Source organism: Exophiala aquamarina, assembly GCF_000709125.1.
Source record: "Exophiala aquamarina CBS 119918 chromosome Unknown aczIA-supercont1.1, whole genome shotgun sequence".
In the NCBI taxonomy this organism is placed as follows: Eukaryota; Fungi; Ascomycota; class Eurotiomycetes; order Chaetothyriales; family Herpotrichiellaceae; genus Exophiala; species Exophiala aquamarina.
The window spans coordinates 915793-937809 of record NW_013550587.1 but is presented as its reverse complement, the minus strand read 5'-3'; the positions used below and the strand labels follow the sequence as shown (position 1 = coordinate 937809).

Genomic DNA, 22017 nt, shown 5'->3' with positions numbered 1-22017 from the left:
ACTTCCCTGGGGACGGTGAATGATTGCGGAGCGAAGGGACAATGGGACACCCTAAACCGGAACTCGGGAAATCAATATTCCGAATGCCTTCCACACTGTGTCGACACTCGGAAATAGGACGACTCAAGCCAGATCCGAAAGGCGCTACACTAGCATCCTGCTCAAACGCAGATACCTATAAGACCTTATGATGAGGCAGACAACATGAAGAGAAATGCCACCTCAGATCCCATTGCTGGATCGACCCCATGATCGGCAAAACCCGCTCTCAGATCTAGATCTAGTAACTGTACCTGTGTCCGCTTGACAGCCACAGATTCGACGGGGGCTTTGGGCAGGTTCCAGGATATGATGACGTCGATCATTTTCTACACCCCGTCATGACTTCGTGTAGGCCTATCCACCACAGCACAAATTGGCACAGGTGATGAAACAAAAATAAAGATGCCTTTTAAGTGAGAATTACTTCTGCTCATAGGCTCATTTCTATGCCATGCTCCATTTCTTTCATCGAGATGAGCCAGGCCACTCCTTGAATGGACAGCGCTGCGTTCAGACAAGACGTTGAGCAGCAACAACAGGCAAGCTCTGCCAACGCCAGCAGTACCATGTCGCAGAAACCTCTCAACGCGAAAGATGGCCGGAAGAAGGTCCTAGTCGTCGGTGCTGGGGCTGGCGGGTAAGTCATCAGCGAGACCTCTCAAGGCGCTGAGTATGTCCATTGCTCTGTGGCCGCTAATCAGATTTCCCAGCATGTCGACAGCATACCACCTCTCGCAACACCCCGACAAGTTCGACGTCACCCTGATCGACGCGGTCGACTACTGCGGCGGACAGGCATTCTCGATCCCACTCGACAAGGAACGGCACGGCGCCAGCTGGTTCAACCAAGGCGTGCAAGGCGGAAGCTACATCTTCCACCACACGCTGACCATGTTCGCCCGCCAAGGGTTCCACGCCGACCCGGTCAACCTGCAGGTGTCGTTCGGCAAGGACAAGACCTTCTGGACGAATGTCTTCCCGACAGAGCTGATTGCACGCCACCAGAAGGAAGTCAAACGTCTGGTGTTTGCTTTGAAATTCATGCGCTGGTTCGAGGTGTTCTTCGCCCTGATCCCGCTCAAGTATTTCTTCAAGCTGTGGTGCTTCTCCGACGAGTTCACGAATACCATTGCCTTACCCATGACAGCTCTATTTCTGGGCACAGGGAACTATACGCCTGAGACGCCGACCATGATGCTCGAGCGGCTGTGTACCAGTCCCACCTATGGGATGTGGTACCCTCCCGATCCACTATCCGTTGCCTCGAACATGCCTCCGATGGTAGTGTTCCCCAACTTCAGCGAGTTCTACTCGATCTGGCGCAAGGACCTGCTCTCACGCGGCGTCACCGTCCGCCTCTCCACCGAGCTCGTCTCCGTCCTCAAACGGGGCCAGAAGACCGGCGTGCTCGTGAGTCTGAAGAACCGCACCCCCGCCCCGGACGGCCACAACCCAAACACAGGCGAACCGACCGCCAGCGCTCCCTACAAGGAACACTACGACGAAATGGTCCTCTGCGTGCAGGCCGACACGGCAAAACGCATCCTGGCCCAAACGTCGACCTGGCGCGAACGGAGAGTCCTCGGCGCCGCGAAATTCTCCAACGACGTGACCATCACCCACTCGGACGCCAACTACATGAAAAAGCACTACCAGAACTTCCACTCGGACGCGCTCGCGGTCGACGGCCTGAACGGAGAATCGCAAGCCTCACGGAACGAGTTTGCGCGCACGCGGTTCCGGCCCATGTACTACATCAAGATGTACGACGCGGACCAGAGCAAGCTGGAGATGTGCTTCGACACGACCAACTACCAGGCGCAGTTCCCCGAGAACGTGCCGTTCGAGGACCACGTCTTCCAGACGATCTACCTCAACAAGGAGCGCGACGGGCACCTGTGGTCGGACGGCGAGATCGACACGTCCAAGATCATCCGCACCGACTGGTGGCACCAGCTCTGCCACAGCTGGACGCACTACGTCTTCGTGGTCCCGTGGCTGATGTTCCTGCAGGCGAAGAGCCACACGCGCTTCGCCGCGAACTGGACGCTGGTCAACGCGCACGAAGTCGCCATCATCTCGGGCCTGGCTGCCGCCGTGGACCTGGGCGCCACGTACCCGGAAGACCTGGAGAACGATCGGTTCGCCCTGCTGGCGTTCAGGCTGTACTATCTGCTGGTCTACGGGAAGTGGTATCGCAGGCGATACAAGGACAGCGCGTCGGACGTCGCGGCGCAGGGCAGGGCCTGGGCCCAGGGCCTGTATGGCAGCCGGTACTCGGGCCCCGGCGTCGTGGAGCAGGAGAGGTCGACCTGGAGGGAGGAAATGAAGGTCGGCAGGAGTACAGGCAACTTGGCGCCCGAGGGAGGAAATCCGGATGGTAGGAGCCAGCCTTGACGGATCTTTTTTTCCCGTGCCTGTAAGGCTTGGGCATGAGGTGAGGTGGGCTGAGGCGAGCTGAGGTCTTTACACTCCAGAGGATGTGTATGGCTGAAAAGGTTGATGTTAGCATGATACGCCCCCAGCTGGCTATGCGGTTTTTTCCATGTCGATAGGTAGGATCATCGAGACGGTCTAAGACTGCAGCTATCCATCTACTGGCTCAATAAATTTTCATCGGTGTTCGCCCGAACCTCCTCCGTGCCCTCGCGCTACGGCGTTACCTTCCAGGACAAAGACGACTCGCATTTCATGGTCAATGACCATAAAACGGATCAACCGGCTTACTGAAGGTTTGGTTCTGCGGGGGACTTTGAATTCTCTGTCCAGCAACTACTTCATCCGATTGTCAGTGTATATCTTGTGGGAATAGTAATAAGACCTGCTTTCATGGCTATTTCATGAGTCTTCACTCCACTCAATTTGCGATTCCAACTACGAGTGACGGCCCGCCCCTCTTTAGATGCATACAGACCAACCAGAGAAGCCGATTCTCTAATGGAGGATATCTGCCTGTGCGCTTCCGGCCTGTTGCGGCCAAGGCGTTGATGTTCGCAATTCACCTAGCTGAAGAACTTCTTGTAGCTCTCCTTCTCCTTCTTGATGCTATCTTGCAGGGCCTTCTTCGTCTTGGCCAGTTCGTTCTTGATTCCCGCATCTTCGGGTGCCAACTTAGCCGCCTGTTCGAAATCCTTCAACGCCGAGTCCAAATCCTTGGTCGCCACAAGAGCTTGTCCTCGTCGGAAATACACTTTCGCCTTGTCTGTGTCCTTTGCGTCTTTGGGAATTGCATCGATGGCAAACCCTGCCCATTTCTGAGCTTCATCGTATCTCTTCGACTTGTTCGCTAGCAAGGCCGAATTGCTGTTCAAGGTGAATCGCAAAAGGTCAAGATTGGTCTGTAGGTCTTTTGGATCGTTGTCGTTGGCTGCTGGGTACTCATTAAGATACCGAAGAGCTTTCTGGTACTTTTCGATACCCGTCTCGACATCTCCGCTCTTGAATGCCTTGTTGCCGTATTCCTTCAGATCCGATGCAATCTTGTAATATTCCTCACCCTTCAAACCTTCACCCTGATCATCTGGGAAATCTTCATATGGGTCACCGGTCGAATCTGGTGCTTTCTGAGTGGCTGTACTATAAGCCTCTCCATCGAGTTGACCACAATCTTCGACCACCACATCCTGTGCCGGTTTGTCTGATTGTGTGGGCAAATTCTCAACCTTCCGAACAATGTTCTTTCCGTTGATGACCTCGCCATACACAACATGTTTACCGTCGAGATGGGGTGTAGGGACAGTGGTGACGAAGAATTGAGAGCCATTTGTGCCTGACTAGGCGTCAATACAATGTCCAAGGGCCGACGCTCCAAACCTCTTACCAGGACCAGAATTTGCCATTGACAATAGAAATGGGCGATCGTGCTTCAATTCGAAGTTCTCGTCATCGAATTTCTCGCCATAGATGGATTCGCCTCCGGTGCCGTTAAAATTAGTAAAATCACCGCCTTGAATCATAAAGCTCTTGATGACTCTGTGGAAGATCGATCCTTTGTAGCTCAGAGGTTTGCCGGATTTGCCCTTGCCCTTCTCGCCTGTACATAGCGCACGGAAGTTCTCGGCAGTCTTGGGAACGACTATGAAGCAGATAGATTAGTCGAGGGAAAAAGAGGAAAGGTGGTGGGTGTGAAGCGTACCATCGTTGAACTATTGGAATGAGTCAGTTGTGAAAGAAAGAAGCGAAAGGGACGGCTTACCAGCTCAAAGACTACGCGACCTTCCTTCCTACCACCGATGGTGATGTCAAAGTAGACACGCGGCCTTCCTGGAATATTGTCAGATTGGTGGTCGGGTGCGAGAGAATCCCACGTGGGCCTTACCACTCTTGGAGTCTGCCATAATGTGAGCGACGCTAGCTTTATACTAGAGAACCGATAGAAGCGTGGAATAGAGTTGAAGGAGAAATGAAAGGTTCAGGGAATGAGACCACTTGTTTGTCGGTAACCTGTGATTTATTACCTGCCCACACAAATTCCAATGTTTCTTGAATCTTCTTTCCGCAGCCGCAGCCTTGGGAGCGGTCACGGAGATTCAGCCAATTGTAAGTCCAGGGTGCCTGGTGAGGGGTAGGCTTTGCTTTTTGGTCATGCCAAGAGTTGCCAGTGAGGGGTAGTCACCTGTAAAGAGAAGGTGTACCAAGCGTCACTGGAAGAGGAAGGTATGACGAGGCGCGTATTCTTGCCACGAGGCTTTGCCCCAGCCTCGTTGTTTCTTACCTGTTTGCGAGTAAATTGTCAGCGACAGGTGGCAAGTGCCGTGCCTTGTCTTCACCTGACTTCCGTGACATACTAGGTAGAGAGGCTTCATGAAGATCATCAATCAAGGAGTCTACAAGTTCGAAAAGTTGGTCGGGTTCAATATTGCAGTGGCTTAGCTATCAGGTTCGTCGGTTGTGAGCTGTCAAATCACAGTTGGGACGCTGATGCGTGCTTGTTAAAGACATGTCTCACGCTTTATTCACTGGCACGCTCGAACTATCAGTGCCTCTTGCTCATATGCGAAAATGCAGCATGGCCTACCGCCTCTGTCTTACCCATATTTACCAAAGTCATCTTCATAGAGACTACTTCTCCATCAGCAGTCAATTATGACGACTTCTTTGACGACATTATGGACACGCAACATCAGAAACGCTCGCTGGCCGGTATTTCTTGACGGCGCGAGACAATGGTCTTGCGCCTGAAGACTCCATGGATACAGCCTCCATTTAGTCCATCTTCGGGGTACTCGCTCGAAGCCTTTGGTCTAACAGCTCTCACGAAGGCTTGGGTGGAGCTAGCCTAAATATGCTCCTATGAGACCACGCATTGCCAACTTGTTACCCCGTAATGTGGGAAACTCTTCCCAAGAGCTCGAAACCTGTTTGCCCAAGCACGCCAAACGGGCAACTACCTCACGAACCCGAGGGACAAGGGATCAGAATATTCTCCACTTCAACTACGGAGACAAGTACACTCTAGAGAGCCTAGGCGAAGTCAAGACATTCGAATTAGGAACAAGCCCGCTGGTAGCTCGCCATGGCTTTCATGATCGCGCGGCTCCGCCGTCCGCAGTTCAGTGCAGTCTCTTACGGCACTTGGAATCTCGAAAGCAACTGTCTGGCCGAATTCCATGTATCGCGAATAATGCACTACTCAAGATCGTTGCCCAAATGAATCCCCACCCATCGTCAGAAGAGGCAAGTTTACTCTCTCCTCAATTTCTCATTCGCCGGTGGCTCCGAACGCGATTCGGACTTGGATGCTAATCGACATAGCAATCTTCTATCTTCGTCTGCCGTCCACACCATCATGCCAGGACTTGGTTTCCACTCAAGCCTTCCTTTTACATCAACAAAAGGTCCACGAGCGGTACAATCGTCTGGCCACGTTTAAAGATCAGCACTACGCGGAGACAGGTTACACGGGACCGCCTTTTCGGGGAAATGCATCGACAGATCTAGGCGCGGACCGATATTGTTCGCGTACTCCGCCACTCTATATACTGTACATCGATCTTCCACGTGTCTGCTGATCGCTCTGGATCACCACCAGCATTCTCGACATGAGATTCGGGACCTGTCAAACATTGTTGTCATGCGCAAGAGACCTTTCCCCTACCTACCAAAGCTTCCACTTAGACCTCTGTCTTACCAATACACATCTTGCTCAAAAGTTGCGTTCGCTCGTCACGACGGATGGGTTTAATTAGAAAACCCTCGCTTAAAACCCACCCCTCCGCTTCGCCTAAGGAAAATCATGCACAGTGGGCCGCCAGCGCGCCACAACCGAGCGAGACACATATACAACCACAGATACGCTTCTCCCACCCACGATCTGGTCCTTGGCGACAGAAAGGACGACAGGATGTAGAAACTCACAAAACGCCATATGCATCTATGTCTCAGAAACGGGCCGTTTGCCTGCCTGGGGAGCTAGGTGCAAACTCAAGGTTAGTCTGTTGTGCCACACTTTTTTATCTAACGTTACCCAACTCTCCGAGAAGCGGCCTAGCTAAGCTCAGTTCTGTCATACCCTAGGCGTGCGTTTGACCAGACAGCCAAAACGACAATATGCTCTCCTGCATCCCCAGGTTTCTAATCTGGCCAAGCAGTTAAATTGGCTTTTCCGCAGCACTTCTTTGTCTTTTTAGGGGTGCAGCTCACTTGCCCTTCTTCATTTCGCTGTTCCCGAGAATGTGGTACAGCTTCAGCTGGGGAAATTATTAACTTTCTGGAACCTTGTCTGCCGCTGTTCATATCGTCGACCTACGAGGGCTGCAACTTACGCTTGTGCACGACATGCCCTTGTTATCAGCGGTGAGGTGCTCCGCCGCATGTCGCAGACATTTCTTCTCTTTTCCAGAAGGAAATTGGATGATTAGGGGCTCTCATGAATTGTGTGTAGCCGGCCTGTCATGCTCTCGAGACCCATAGCTCTGTATAGTTCTGCCACATATTAGCTGGCTATGGATTTACAGTGATCCAATCATTATTCGTCAACACCCATGTGCAGAAATTCATGCTTGGACTGTCGCATGGTGTGCAGCTGGTTGGAATCGTTCATGGGAGAGAGCCTGAGGTAGGCGACGTGAGGCCAATGCAGGGTCTCACTGGCCCTGCTGGGTAAAAGCCTAAGGCAAGGACACCCTGAGCACCGCAGCAACACCACAAGACTTCAAACCCTGCGTCTGGATGCAGGGTACAGGAGGCAGGCTACTTTATGTAAGAGGACAGTCTCTTACTAAATCACTCCCAAGGCCCGACCCCAGTTCCAGGGGCCAGCAATACAGCGGAGCAGCCAGCCTGATCAAGGGCGGTGGGAATGGGATTTTGATATGCAGGCTTGGAAGAGGAATGAGAGTACAGTGGAAAATATGCAAGAAGAAACGGAGACAAAAGGAGAGCATGCCAGGGCATTCCATTCTAGACCAACTTTCATGTAGCAACCGATAGATGAAGCTCCTCTTCGTGGCCTGGCCATATTAACGGCATCTCCGTGCCATGGTCCATAAAAGTCACCTCCCTCTTCATCCCCTCTCCTTTCTCCTGCAGACCATCATTTACGGTGTGAAACCCGCGAGTAACACACCTAAGCACAGCCCAGCGCGTTTCGACGATAAAACCCCAGCGAGGAAGTGCACAGACAGGAAGAGTCAGAAAGTAAAGTCAGCGACGCCCCCTGCCTGACGTACCTGACACAGTGACTGCATGCCGTTGATGTTGGTGGTGCTCTTGATGTTGACTGAGCCAGAGGAGCAGTAGCAGAACGCACTTCACTTCCCCCGTCACTCAAGAGGAGTAGCACAGCATGCTCAAGCTGTTAAGGATATCACATGCCACATGTTACATTACACTGCATAGTCATACAGGCAGATTCTTCGCCAATACTCAAGAGGAGAAGGAGGAGGGGAAGGACGATTATGGGCACGGGGAGAATGATGAACTCACCTGAATCCTAATCAACTCACCTACAGACTTGCGTGGATCTCAGCAAATTACACGAACCAGCTCGTGCTGGTGATACACACGCACATACACAGGACGCAGAGGTAGGCGGGGTTTCGATTCAGGCTCGGAAGGACACTAGGTACCAGACGGTGAGAACCCCACATCAGAACGCGACGACCATGGGACCAAAGCGAGATGGCGTCAACTTTCGTCGTTGCGTGGACGCGTGGGCGGATTTTGAAAACTAGTCCTTCGGTCAGGGTTCAGAGGGGATTATCACCGGGTGAAGTGCTGCTACTGGCACATGCAGGTGCCTGTGACTCGTGGCTGGGTGTTGGTCGTCGGTGAGTTGACGGCCGTGGGGTTTCTAGGTGCGATGGAAACAGAGAAAGGGTTGTTGCTGTGGTCTAGGATGGACGATGGGGAGACGAGCAGACGAGGATGATCCATACCTAGGTATGGATTGCGGTACCGCCAGCGTTCAGTACTTAGACTATCGACACCAGAGCCCCGTGCGACGTTCTCAGCAATGGGATGGATGGATGTACATGGGATCGGTATTGTGATGATGGCACCGCGATGAGTGTCGTGTTGTTTGTTGTGGACGGCAAGTTCTCCTTGATACCCGTGTCGTGGCCTACCTACTCGAGCTTTGCTTCATCTTGATCTACCCATGTGGTTGCCGTTTTGGCGACTCTTGAAGAACCTGTAACTTGCTAAAGATTTCGCCTTTAGCCTGTCCCGATTTCGTCTCTATGGGTGTCGAATACAATCGATGAGCCGGTTACCTTAGCTCAAGCTATACCGCCAACGGCAGATTGGTCGCCAATAGCAAGCAGTATGCATGCGGAGATCATTTCATGTTGAGGGACCCTGCATCATCGCTTCACAGTACCTTACTCACAGGAGGTAGACTGCTCAAAGCTCTCTCACAACCGTCGTGGACTAATCAACACTTGATGTCAAAGAACCAACACACTCAGACTATCGACCTTTCAGTCGCGAAGATCGCAGCGAGAAGAGACGGCATGTCGGTACTTCAGAATGCCGTGTTATTGATCTGTGTGAGAAACCGTAGACCTGTGAGGATCTACGCAGCTAGCTCACTCTCCACATGGGCCGCCAAAAGACGTCAGACCTCCCTTCTGGCAGCTCGGGGTCCAAGCTCTCGCGCGCCTAATGACAAGAGCCAGGAACAAGACTCTGGGTTTGCTTTTGCCACAAAGCACAGACCCGAAATTCAGAGAGAGGCTCGAGCGCCCGCGAAGAGGACGAGACTCGGGGATCGGGGGACTCGGGGGACTCGGCCGTTCTCCGTATGTCAGGGCACGGGTTTAAAGGCAAGGCCCAGCTCGCCCACCGCGCGCGTCGGTGGTCTGTGTGTTCCTTGAGTTGGCAAAGCCTAGACTCATCCGACGTGGTGTGGGGGATGAGGTGAGTGCCCGTCCGTGCGTGCACAGAAGGAATGCGATAGCAGGTACGAGAAAAGTAGTCACCCCTTGCATGCAATAGCAGGGGAGCTTTGAAACACGTGCTTTTTGAATGCGAACATGGCGTACGCACGCAATAGAACGAACGGCATGCATCGGCTGGACTTGAGGTCTAGACTCTGCTTGCTTTGTTGGATGGCACAGTTCTGAGCATCGGCCTGGTATGCGAGGTCACTTTGCTACAGACACCTTCCAACGATTGTTTGGACGAAGCCCTGAGGAACATGATGCTTCGCCTCGAAAGGGGATCGCTTTCATCAGCGATTACTGAATCGGGCCATGTTGCTCTGAGAGACAGCGTCTCAAAGAATTCAGCGTCGTGGCTGGGTCATGGCGCGTCTGGGTGACTCCAGCCGGTAGCTCATCGCATTGGAGTAACTGTCGTCACACGTCTCAATCAAGAGACGCTCTTCGTCGTGTTTACGCATGGCTCTGGCAGAACCAGGCATCTCCTGGCCTGGAATGTGGTCGACAAGATGTGGCGATTCTCACATGAATGCAACCAGCGCGCAAAGGTTCATCGGCGTTACTCAAAGGCGGGGGCGTGCGTGTAGTGCTTACGACTCGCGGTCGAAGTATTTTCTTAATGGAGGCTCTCGCGATTCTCCCCCTGCTTTGCTTACCTATGCGACAGCGCTGAATCAACCATGTCAGCAACACATCCAGGGAATGACTGGTAGTCACAGATGAGAAAGAATTGCGCGTAAGATGTCATAAGCCAAGCGACCAAGGTAGGAGGGAGTTAGCTTAGCAAAGCACCACCAGGCTGAAACTCGTTTGAACTCCCTCAACAGCCATGGCCCACCCGGGGGATCCATATCTTTACGCATGCACCCTTGCGGTAGGCTCCTGTTCCTCCTCGCCAATCTGAAAGCTGTAGCACCGTCGGCGGTTGTGCCTACGCGCTGAGTGAGATTTTCTTGTGGAAAAAGCAGGTAGTGTCTCATCATGGATTGTTGTGTTTGGTCCGCGGGTCTCAAATGCTGGCTAGTTAGCCATCTCTAATGAAGATGAACAAAAAGGTTCAAGGGGGAGAGAAATCTCGAGTCCCCGAGTGCCCAGTAGTAGTTGATAGTTAGAATTTTCATTTTTCAGGGGCCAGGTGCCAGGTGCCATGCTCTAAAGGGCGCGGATTGCAGGGTCAGCCCCGGGGAGAGGGCCTCCCACAGACGAATCGTTATCACTATCGATAACCCCCGACAAGGGGCTTACGCCCCTCAGTAACCGATAAAGTTAATGTTGACCTGAGCTGTGCTCTATGTATTCCCACAATTATCTTTGTGGTGGCAGGGGAATCGCGATCGCGAGCCAATATACGATGCAGATCTGCGAGAACCAGATCCATGTAAGAAGTATAAAAAGCAGAGTTTTCGAAGGACGAAGGACGAAGGACGAAGCACTCGGCCCAAGGATGATTGGGTGTGAGGGTAGACATTCTAAGAGGCATTTGCTTCTCCCGAAAGTTGCCCTCTGTCACACTGTGATTCCGTAAACAGCAAGTGTTTGTGTTCCTGGGCTGGGGTCAACAATCAAAGAAAGCCCCGAAATGCGGAAATAAAAAGTTTGGGAAGGCCGGAAGAGGCTGTGAAAGGAGGAGGGAGAGAAGAGACACCTGGTTTTGAGGCGTTCAGAGGATAACTCTATCGGTATGCCCGCTGCAAGTCCCGGCAAGCCACAGAAGTGCAGAATCGCCAGCTGCGTTAAAGCCACTCTCAGCTGTCCTACCGCAGCCGTATGATTGAATGATCACTATCGACAGCCAGACATTTTGGCTTTGCGAATCAGAGGAGGACGGAGATGCCGTCGAGGGCTGAATAAGTTTCTCTGGCTGAAAAGCTCGTATTTTGGTTCCTCCTCCCAATGATGTGATCATGTCTAGTTGGTCAATTGCAATTGATTGTTGACTGATTGTTTTTGACTCGAGGCAATGAACCAAACGACACTACCCTCTCGTCTATCCTCGCCACATTGGGGCAAAGTGGGGCGTCTTGAACAGACATGGACGTGATCGACACCTCCAACCACGTGGAGGGATTTGCTCGTCTCGGGCTTGGAGATGGAAAGTTTTAGAAGGTATAAGCTTGAGGGACGGGGGACTGGTAGAGAGTTCCACCTCCCCCGATCCCAGGGAGTAAACACGATTCCCAGCTTTCCCTTGTGCAAAGCTTACTCCATGACCAGTCTTCCAGGTGTTAGGGACACGCACCCGAAGTCAGGGAGGCGAGTTTCTGCCAAGGCTGGTGAGCAATAAATAATGGTCATCGTCGGAGACTTAGGTACGGGGTAGTTACTGGTGGGCTCTTTTGAAGAGTTTTGTCGTCTGATCAAACGGAAACCTGGTCCCATAGACTTTTTGATCTGACGCAAGGATTCCTGGACTCAGTCAGGTTGATCACCAGGTGGGAAGATGTTCTGGTGGACGCCTCAGCCATATTCGGGTAGTCTTTCCATTCAACAACCAGTTTTTCTGGCGGATAAATGGCTCGGCGTTATAGGGAAGTCGACCTTACTAGACTGGATCTTACCGCCGACGAACGGCCAGGAAAGCGAGGGGTTTTCCTCAAACAGGGGAGCATCACGAGTGAGAATTGTCAGGCTTACCATCTCGGTGTTTTCCGGTTCGCAATGGTGTGCGTGAAATTCCAACGATCCTCGGGCGGGGTCCTTTCTTTACGACTAGACAATTGCGCAAGCGTCAGGCTTGAGGATGTGGGTATTGCAGGTCGAACTGCATTGTGTGCGCGCGAATAGAGTCCCTACAGCTTGTAATAGGGCCTTACAGTGAACGAGTCCTGCACAGTATGCAGTTAGCAAACTCTTGGTTATAGCAACTTTTGCCATGTATGTACTAGACAGACCATCGCTTTGGCGCTTTGGATATTGGAGCCCTTGGTTTGGTGCAGCTAAACGGGGAACCTAATCGCCCCTCGCAGAAGGAAACGGGATCAGATGGGGGGTCCCGGGGCTCATTGGATCCCAGGTAAGCCCGGAATTGTTCTTGGAGCGGGAGTTTGATCGGTTCCAGGCCTCTTGACTGAACCAGACTCGGAACCAAAACTCAACTGGCTGTAATGCGGAACGTGCATAAAGACGGGACATCTGGGGTGGACCGGTACCACACTTCTGAGAACAGCCTGTTAGCTGCTGCCCATGGTACGAGGTCCAAGATATCCTCCAGGTGCCTACCCTCGTCCCCCAAGCGAACCCGAAATCAGTCCAACCTGCAAAGGATTGTTTCTTCTGAGTGGCCAAGTTGCCTCAGGCCAGAAGTGGTCAGCACTTAGACCAGACCCGGGAAGAAGGGTGGGAGGGAGAGGACGGGAGTGATCAATCACAAGCCAAAGCGACGGCAAAGACACGGGGAGGTGCAGATATGTGCGGGATACACGATTGATAATTTGATCAGAAAGAATGAAACTTGTGTGCGTAGGTTGGTTTTCAACTGAAATCAGTTGAATTGGATTTCTGGCTATTTCTGGCTATTTTTGGTATTGATTTGTAAATGTGAGAGTCGAGCATTACTCCTCGTACTCGGCACATTGCAATTGATGGCTTGCTGGGCCTTTCTTTTGTCGTGCGTTTGCCGTTTTCCCGCGTCTTCCAGAGACCGGTAATACATTTGCCATCAAAGCGTTTCCTCAAATTTTCCATGCAAACCACAAGGGTATCATAACACATACGAGTGAACTTTCACTGCCCTTTCAATAAAGCGGTTTTTGCCTGCGTAACAAAAAGTTGAGATCCATCTCAGCACTTGAGGGATCTCGAAGAAGTAGAATGTTATATTCCCTGGTGAAGCCACTCGAATTGGGGCAACCACCGTAAAACGCCGATCATGGGGTTTCCCGAAAATGCGCATGTCACCTGATTTGACCCGATCATCATTCCCATATCTAGAGCAATCATCATGCAATTTAAACAAAGGAAAAGCGGGGTCCCTTTTCCAAGGCCCGAACATCCTCCCAGATGTTATTAAGCGTCTCGACGAGAGGCTCGGGCAGGGGACCATGTTCAAGAATGTCCATGTTTTCTTGGAGTTGAGAGATTCTGGAGGCACCAACGATGACAGCATCACCGTACTCGGCACCTAGTTGAGAGTGCCACGTGGTCCATCGAAGAGCGGCAGCGTGGCCTGAAATGCCGTATTTCTTGGCTTGTTGTCTGACAAGCTCTGCAGCGGCAAAGAGGGGATCGTGGAAGTAGTCACCAGCATATTTGGCACCTAGGGGGGAGGCAATATTCCATCGGCTGTTCTTGTCTTTGGTCGAGGCTCGTGAGACCTTGTTGGAGAAGAAGCCACAAGCCGAGGGGCTGTATGCATAGAAGGCAATGTTGTGTTCCCGGAGGACGGCAAACAGGCGCTCCTCACCACCTCGGCAGATAGGATTGTATTGCCCTTGGTAAACAGACGGCTTGACAAAACCATTCTCTTCGCAGACCTTGATGACTTGTTCGACTTCTTCAACCGAGTAGTTGGATAGACCGAATCGCTCAAACTTGCCCTCGAGGTAGGCCTTGTTCATTGCTTCGCAGGTCTCCTTGAAGGGAGTGGCTCGGTCGGGTGCGTGCAGGTACATGACATCGACGGCATCAGTGTTGAGGGCCTCAAGGGAGCGATCGATACTCATGGCGATGTTCTTGGCTCGGTGAGATCCAGGCATAAAGGATGAGACCTTTGTGGATACATTGGCCCATTTGCCCAGTCGCAACTCCTCCTCACCCAACAGTTTCTCGCAAGTACCACCACGACCAACTGGATATGCTCGGGCAGTATCGATATCTGCGTAACCCCGAGATCGGAAGAGTTGTACAAACTTGGAAGCTTCTTCAACAGTGGTGATTTTGGCGAGGGGGGAAAGTTTGGATCCGACCGAAGCGGTACCCAGAACCACTCTCAACGGCGGCTTACATTGAACAGTCTGGACCAGAGGAGAGGTGATTCGCTCGGCGTTGTCAAATGTGCTTGCTCGTGACCGGTTGGGAGTGACGGTTAGATCTGTGGCATCGGTGTCGTCTGATTGTTGGGAGGAAAAGGAATGTGCTGAGCGAGATGAAGTGGCGGAGTTCAGTTCGACTGATAACCTCTTCTGCTGAGCGTGGTGAACGCTGAGGTTGTGCATGTTTAGTTGTGGGAGGTTTTCGAGTTTCATTCTGAGGGCCGCAGCCATGGAACCCATATGCCGATCTTGTGACATGGTAGGGGATTGGGGATAGTCGTAGTCCGCCATATTGAGGGACTTGGGAATGAGTGGGTGCGATAGAACGCTGCTATCTGTAGTATTCCAGTATATGAACGTCGAAGATGAAGTGCTGGGACAAAGAGATGCCTCGACGGGATGGAACACAGTCAGCGGACGGGCAATTTGCGTCGACCAAGACTGACAAAGGAAAGTATTTGTCTTTTGTACAGTCAGCGGGGATGGTGTTGCTGAGAACAAGTAATGGTAGTATTGGCTGGGATCTGAGATCAATGCAGATGTGTTAGATGGTGGTATACAGGTAGTGTGGTGAAGATAGTAGAAGGGTGGAGGGTGAAGCATGAATATGGAGGAGATGGAGTATATCAAGCATGAGGCACAGGCCCTGTATGTCGGCCTTCTGAAACGGGGTCCTCCCGACTGACAGGCCCAGTTGGGGGAAGATGGTCGCCACAATGGTTTGCGTGGACTGAATGCGTAATTCGCAATGGGTGGGAGACGTGACCAGCGCTGCCAAGGGCCTCTGCAGTCTCGAGCATTCTTTGCAGTGCCAGGTGCCCACTGCCCAATCCCGGGCTGCCCCCCTCGGCGTCCCCTGGGCCCTGTCCCCCTGGTCCACGCCTACGAGGATGCCACTGCCTACGCCTGCTCAAGCCCACATCCACCACCCCAGGTGACACGGAAGCCACACTCGCCGTGGTTCCACCATCCCTTCTGTCAATCCCCTGTCACTTCTCGCTTAGTGGCCTTTCCTGGTCAGCAGGCGTAGCACTCATGACCCCTGCCCCCTGCCCCCTGCCCCCCTGTCCACAGTCCCTGGTGCAAACTCTGTGCAGAGAGCGTCGGCTAAAGCTGACCCCCCTGCCTGACGCATCCAAGCGCCAACGCCCATGACCCAATGCCCAACGCCCATAGGCCATAAGCCATAGGCCCTTCTCTGCGGTTCACCCACCCGACTCGCGGCTTGCCAATGGCCATGCCTAAGCCCACAGCCCACTGCCCAGACGGCCGCCCCAGGACTACTGACGAGGACAGCTGCTGAGTTCTCAGCCCACGCCCAAGCTGTGTTTTCGCCAGCCCCGGGGCTGCTTCAGGTCAAAGCCCAGCACCAGCACCAGCACCAGCACCAACTTGTCTTGGTCTCCCTTGCGACTCGTCACCCACACTCGCTACTCGACGCCAATCGATTACACTGGTCTTTGATCTCGGCAGTCCTTCGCTGACTGTTCTCTATCAAGGTCCTACCGTACTGTATAGTCAGATGCCTCTCCAAGAGTTGAATACACAAATTCGGTCGTAGCAAAAGTGTGGCTTTGCAGACGGGTTGACAGATTCTTTCCGCCTCCTACTCTAGCAATCCAGGGTACTCCGTACGCCTCTCGAGATCCCTCGTACAGTAGAACCATCCCATCCGTGCCGATCATCACACGTTCCGATCATCAGGACATAGCGCGTACTCCCGACAGACTCCCGCGTCTGCTTTCCCTGTTCTGTCCATCGAAAGCATCCGGCTCTGGGTGGGAATCCCCGTGCTCCAAGGCCTACCCCGTTCCTGGCCATTCTACTGGCGATCAATACTAACTCAAAACCCGGCCTGTGATTCTCCGACCTACTCTGTACAGATGTCAATACCGAGTAGTGGCGACCTGCTCGACGCGTTCAGAGGTCACGTCAGTGAGATTAGTGGGCCAGCCACGTTATGGAAACCCATTCGAGATCGCTTGCTGTCATCTCGTGTCTGCGTCTGTATCGAGCAAACATGGGATCTCGGCTCATGCAGAAGAGATGCAATCACAACAATAATAGCTCAGATGGTGGTGTCTAATGCATCTAAGAATAATATGCTTTGCTCCCTACATGGCCCTGCGACTAGGAGGTACCGATATAGAGATCGCTCGCTCTTCGTCTCTGTATAGAAACACATTTCTTTTAGAAACCGTCCCGATCATTAAGGCCCCTCGGCGCTTGTCGTGCAGTACTACTAGCAGTGGTATGCACACTCCCTTCATCTTTCGGCAGGCACTAGTCAGTACTCGTCGTCACTAGACAATTGATTGACCTCATGCCGGGGGTTAGTAGAGGCCACAACTGAGACCACTGTGGAAACAGGGTCGATCAGCACAGTCCATCCCTCGTACCTGGTACATGCTCGTAGTACGTCTTTGGCTATCGAGCTGGCTTGAATTTTGCGTTTCGAGACAGGAAAGCTTCCTCCACGCCATTCATCCATCATTCATGCCACAACCAAGGCACGGGAAAAATCAGGTCCCAGGGAAATTGTGTGTGTGCGGTGCTGTCATTGGTGCCTTGCCAGAATAACTGGTGCCAAGACCATCGGTGGACGGCGCCCCGACTCGCCGACATACCGACTCGCCGACCTCCCCCTCCCTCCCCCTCCCTCTTGCCATGCCATGTTGCCTACAAGACTGGACAGGATTTGCTAAGCAGACGAGTCACTCGACGCATCCAGGTGACTTGGATGACGGGATTAAAATCATCTTCGAGACACCTAGACCAGCCTCCCCGTCAAATGATCCAGCCCTGGTCAACACTCAAGAGTCATTTCAGTGCTGATGATGTGTTGCGTGTGGCTTCAATCTTGGCTTGCCCAAGCATTTGATTACCTGCTGCTTGCGCAACAGCCAAGCCTGGCGCAAGAAAATTTCCTCTCGCGTTATTACACCTCGATGTGGCGCACTCGATGTCTGGCTCCAGGACTATTCGTATGTCCGACTTTGTGAGGAGTCTAGGACTTTGGATACCTTTCGCGACAGAGCGCTGGAATGCCGAGAAAACACCCTCAAGCGTGACTTGGGAGGCGAGTTTCGATGGCTTCAACTGCATCAAACGTCATCGGTGCAGATTCTTTCTGCCCGGTTTTTGACTGCAACCTCGTGCTTTAGCATTTGTTAAGCTCTGTCGTCGACAAGACGAATTCCAATTCGGTCAGTGAACGGATTCACTATCCTCGTTGCGTGATAACATCCGTCACTAGCAATGCGGATCACGGTACGATGTTTCTACTCATACTTCGCAAGTGAACCTGCCTGCCTACTACCACCTAGTCCCGACAACGTTGAACTTTGCAACCGAACTCCCCCGCCCTGTTTTGCACAAGTCGCCATTTGCCCCAAGTTCTCAATTGCTGGTGGCGTTTTCTGATAAACACCCAGATTGGCGTCGGCGACAACGGCGAGAAATATACCGACTGACAGGTTTTTTGATCTGTTTGGCTGGCCCGCTTATTGGGTCGGTGGCGCCTGGGAAAACTCTGGGGAAGCCCGCTTGACACCCAACCACACCACCTCGGCGTCCCGGCGAAAAACCAGGATCAAGCCTGGTTGGTAGTACTTCGATGGAAATTAGCAAGTGGCAGTTTCGGAATACATCTCAGTTTCGACCTCTTGATTGATTGTTGTGTGGACGGGGAACTCACATCAAATACTACTAGTACGGGTTACAGAGTGCATGTTTACATGTTTCTACTATTGCTCAATTTCCATAATGGTACACGGTGGCTTTCACATGCGGGTACATGTTCAAATTCGCAAGGCCTCTGATTTTAATCGGCCAAATTCCCACCACTGGCTGGTCCTAAATATGTTCGATGCTCCGAATTTCCGAAATATCGTCCAGCACAGTCGACGCGTACTGGATTTCGTGTTGCTAGTCGTTCTGTGCCCGCTTTCGTTTCTTGGTCCAGCGCATTGAATTAGGCGCTCGTGGTCTCAATGCTGGCCGCAAACAACAACACTAGTAGTTGCCGGAAACATCATTGATTACAAGGCGTCTGGTGGCGATCGGCTATGGAAACAGAAATACCGCGGCCTACAGCGTCTGGATGACTCTGGCCTTGTCTCTTCTACCCGACGTAACAAAGACAACTATTCCTAACAGTCAGAGTTTGAGAACGTCGCCTGTTGAAGCGGCAGCAATGTTGAAACTATCGGCACTGAGTCTGCGCCTGTCCATCCAGAAACACTCCTAACAAAAATCAAATACAGATCGCGGAACGCGTATCACATCGAATAAGCTACTCGTGGAAAACAACTTTGAAGCATCCACACAAAAGGTGTCCTGTTCTAGGAATTACGGTGGCAAGGTTCACACGGCCGCTGCCAACACACGACGGGACGGGTTTCCGTTCTTCGTCCACAGTGTGCAGACGCAATAATAATTCAAACCTGAGGCCAGAGTCCAGTCGCTCGTACCCCGTATCCGTTCGCAGCAGAACTTATCCACTCCTCTCTGTTCGGATGCTAGAACGAACGGGCTTGCATGAGCTTGTGTGTGGATTCCGAGTATTGTCCTCGATTCTCGGCTATCACCTGTCTCATCAGATTCTTCATCGTTCTTGGAGGTTCTTTTCCAAGATTGCCGGGTCTATGAAACAACCCAAGGCGTGGGTTGCTACCCAGGTACCAGCACAGGGTCTTGTTGTGTTGATCAGTGGAGATGCAAAATAGACCCGGTATTGAATGCTCCGTACATTGTCACTGTGATGCTGATCCTTTACTGTACGAGTACAATCATCACGACCGCCCTTCCCTGTCACGACCCAAGAGCCCACGACTCTCTTGCCCTGCTCTCGGCGCGGGGTGTAGAGGGAAATCCAGGCACGCCTGGTGGACACCCAACCGTGGGAGGCGCCAGGGTGAAAATCACAGCATGCTAAACCACAACGGGATCTGGCTTGTGTGGATGGAGGTCCATCGCTCCACCAGAACCAACGTTTCAGCCGCTTTGCCGCGGAAGCAGACCGGGGCCCTCGGCCCAATCATGACCTCTTGTCAGGCTTGCGGTTCGAGATTGCCAGGGCTTCCCCCGGCTCCACAGAAGGAAAAGGCTTGATCGTGTTTGTTATCGATAGAGGAAGCCAGAAATCGGTTGTCAAAGGGTCCTAGCCTCGGTTCTCGTCAGATTCCGGACATACGAGTACTCGTAGCTCGGTTCGGTATGGGTCGTTTGAGAGGTGTGTTGTATTATCAGTACGGAGTACGCGAACGACCTTTCGCACAATAGAGCCGTTGGTCTTGATAGACCTTGATGTTTTCAGCATACAGCAGTACACACGCGTAGTGGTCCAGTATGGCCGCCGTGGCGAACAGAGAGTCCCATTGAACATCACGGAGAGGTCAAGGAGAGATCTTCAACGGAGCATTTTTCCACCTCCAAAATAGCTATTGTTCAGTCATCGGCAACGGTGCACTGGTGTGATGCATCTAACCATTTGATATCCAACCAGACATTTGAACGAATTCAAACATGTGTACACGTGCTAGTCGCCCTGGCCCTCGGGGGTTTTGGAAAATGTTATCACTCTCTTGGAGATATCACCGAGGCCCCTTCACGCCATCATGGGACTTCGACAAAGGGCCTTGCATACCGAGCATGCGCATCTTTGGACGACCTCAACGCTCCAAGCATATTTCATCGAATCATACAGGGTATGCTTTTCACATGCTCTCTGCCACTATGTTTCGGATGCCGGCCGGGAGGCCTCTTGTGTAAGGTGAGCTTCTCCGTGTAACCCTACTCGTAGATTTCCTTTCGCCCCCGGCGCGCCTCTTCAACCTTCGGACCCGGCCAACGACAACATTCTACAAGCGCTGTGCGTGCCTGGCTGCCGGGGCATTATTGTTTAAGGCACTCACACACTTCCTCACGTTGTCCAGATCCGCTTGCATGCATATAATGCCATACGTTACTCGCAAGTGCTTACGCTGTGCAGCCGGAAGGAACTTGAGGATTTCGAGTTGGTGGATTGGCTAGACATCCAAGAGATCTGCATGAGGTTATTGGAGATACCATTGCTGGCCAGCGACCTGTTGCCATCGTGAAACTGCCCCCAGTGGGAGGTTGGCACTTCTTTCTCATTCGCAAGCACGAAACCGTTCGAGTGAAACGTCTGATACAGCCACTCAGCAAGTCTCCTGGTCGCTGACCACCACCCCATTACCCCATGATCTTCGACTGGATAGGAAGGTCACGACCGTCTCAATTTTGAGGCTCTAGTCTCGATGCAAAGAGTTGAGAATCCACCTTGTGAGCATACCAACACGCTGATCGCTGATCTGGCCCTTGCTTGAACGAAGTTGCCTGCTTGCTGATCCCACATGGTTTCGAACACGTCTTGCGAGAATGCATTCTCTGTCTTCCCTGACAATCCCAGTCTCTTGATGCCGAACGTTCATCAAGCTATGCCCTCGAAAGGGAAATCCTTGGTGGTAAGAAGCGAGTCGTGGGTAAGCTCAGAAACTATGCCCAAACAGGTGGAGAGCAGTTCATCCCCCGTCTCCTTTTATCGATAACCCCAATGATCCTCGAGGCGCGATTCATTGCGGAACCATCGGTCTCCAGTGTGTGCATTTCGCCCCCAGGCCAAGAAGCAGCAGCGCTTCACACTTTACCACAAGCGACACTGAGACGGCATCCGTTTATGGCTGGAGCGACAAAATGAAGGAGCCTCTAAGTTAATAACGAGTACTCGCCAGAAGGTCCTAAGTAAGGAATATGGAAGCGCCAAGGTTGGAGGGCGAAGTCGATATCTCAACTCTCCAGCAGGGTACAGATAATCCTACACAGGCCAGCAATGTCCTCGCCGCACCAGAATCATAAGTGGACGGCCCCCTTTCATCACTAACTAGCTTTCCCCGATACTCGCATATGGACCCAATGCCGTTAATAGTCCTTCCAACTAGCATGACTTGAATTAGGCATGTCTTGGTATACATATCGTTGCGAACACATGGATCAGCCCACGCTATCACCGTCTAAATAGAGGAGGCCCTACTCCGTACCATGTGCGAGGTACTTGCGATTACTACACATCTAATTAACTAGTATTCGCACAGCCTCGAGCGGTCTCATTTGTCGGTCTTCGGCATCCACGACTTCGCCCGTCCACAGGAATGAATCTCAATGGCCACGTATTCTATACCCCTCTCAGACACCACATTCAGGCCTCTCTTTACTTATCCTGCACCTAGTGGAAGTCCCCCAGAATGATTCAGGCCCCTACGTTAGATGCTCTCTAGCGAACGGATTGGCCGGACATTGCTCTGGCCGAGTCTCCGGGACTCACCTTCTTGGTTTGGTCGCCCCATGCAAGCCATTTCATTGTGGTTGCTGAGACTACAAGGTACTATCTAGTCAAGCGCCTACTATAGTTAGCACAATGCGAGTCTAAGGATATGTTAGCTCCACGCTACTTTTATCAACAGGCTTTGAAATAGCATGTTGTTACTATGTGCGCAATTCGCTCCCTTGCAGGCTATCCTAAGGAACAGGCCGAGTACTAATTATGAATGCCTCCTGGGATGCATGCGCACGCGTGTTGTCTCCGTGACGAAGTAATGAGC

At 52.3% G+C, this 22017-nt stretch overlaps 3 protein-coding genes across 3 annotated transcripts; 1 reads left to right on the top strand and 2 right to left on the bottom strand.

The window, feature by feature from the left end:
• Positions 1 to 753: 753 nt before the first annotated feature.
• Positions 754 to 2439, top strand: A1O9_00335 (uncharacterized protein; the record flags this gene model as incomplete). The annotated part of the gene is made up of 1 exon (XM_013409499.1): positions 754 to 2439. The coding sequence occupies one exon, from the start codon at positions 754 to 756 to the stop codon at positions 2437 to 2439; it is 1686 nt and encodes a 561-aa protein (XP_013264953.1).
• Positions 2440 to 3044: 605 nt separating this feature from the next.
• Positions 3045 to 4379, bottom strand: A1O9_00334 (peptidyl-prolyl cis-trans isomerase D; the record flags this gene model as incomplete). The annotated part of the gene is made up of 5 exons (XM_013409498.1): positions 3045 to 3811; positions 3863 to 4117; positions 4178 to 4187; positions 4238 to 4305; positions 4361 to 4379. 5 exons carry the CDS (start codon positions 4377 to 4379, stop codon positions 3045 to 3047), a joined length of 1119 nt encoding a protein of 372 aa, XP_013264952.1.
• An 8993-nt stretch (positions 4380 to 13372) lies between these two features.
• Positions 13373 to 14686, bottom strand: A1O9_00333 (uncharacterized protein; the record flags this gene model as incomplete). The annotated part of the gene is made up of 1 exon (XM_013409497.1): positions 13373 to 14686. One exon carries the CDS (start codon positions 14684 to 14686, stop codon positions 13373 to 13375), a length of 1314 nt encoding a protein of 437 aa, XP_013264951.1.
• Between the last annotated feature and the right edge of the window lie 7331 nt (positions 14687 to 22017).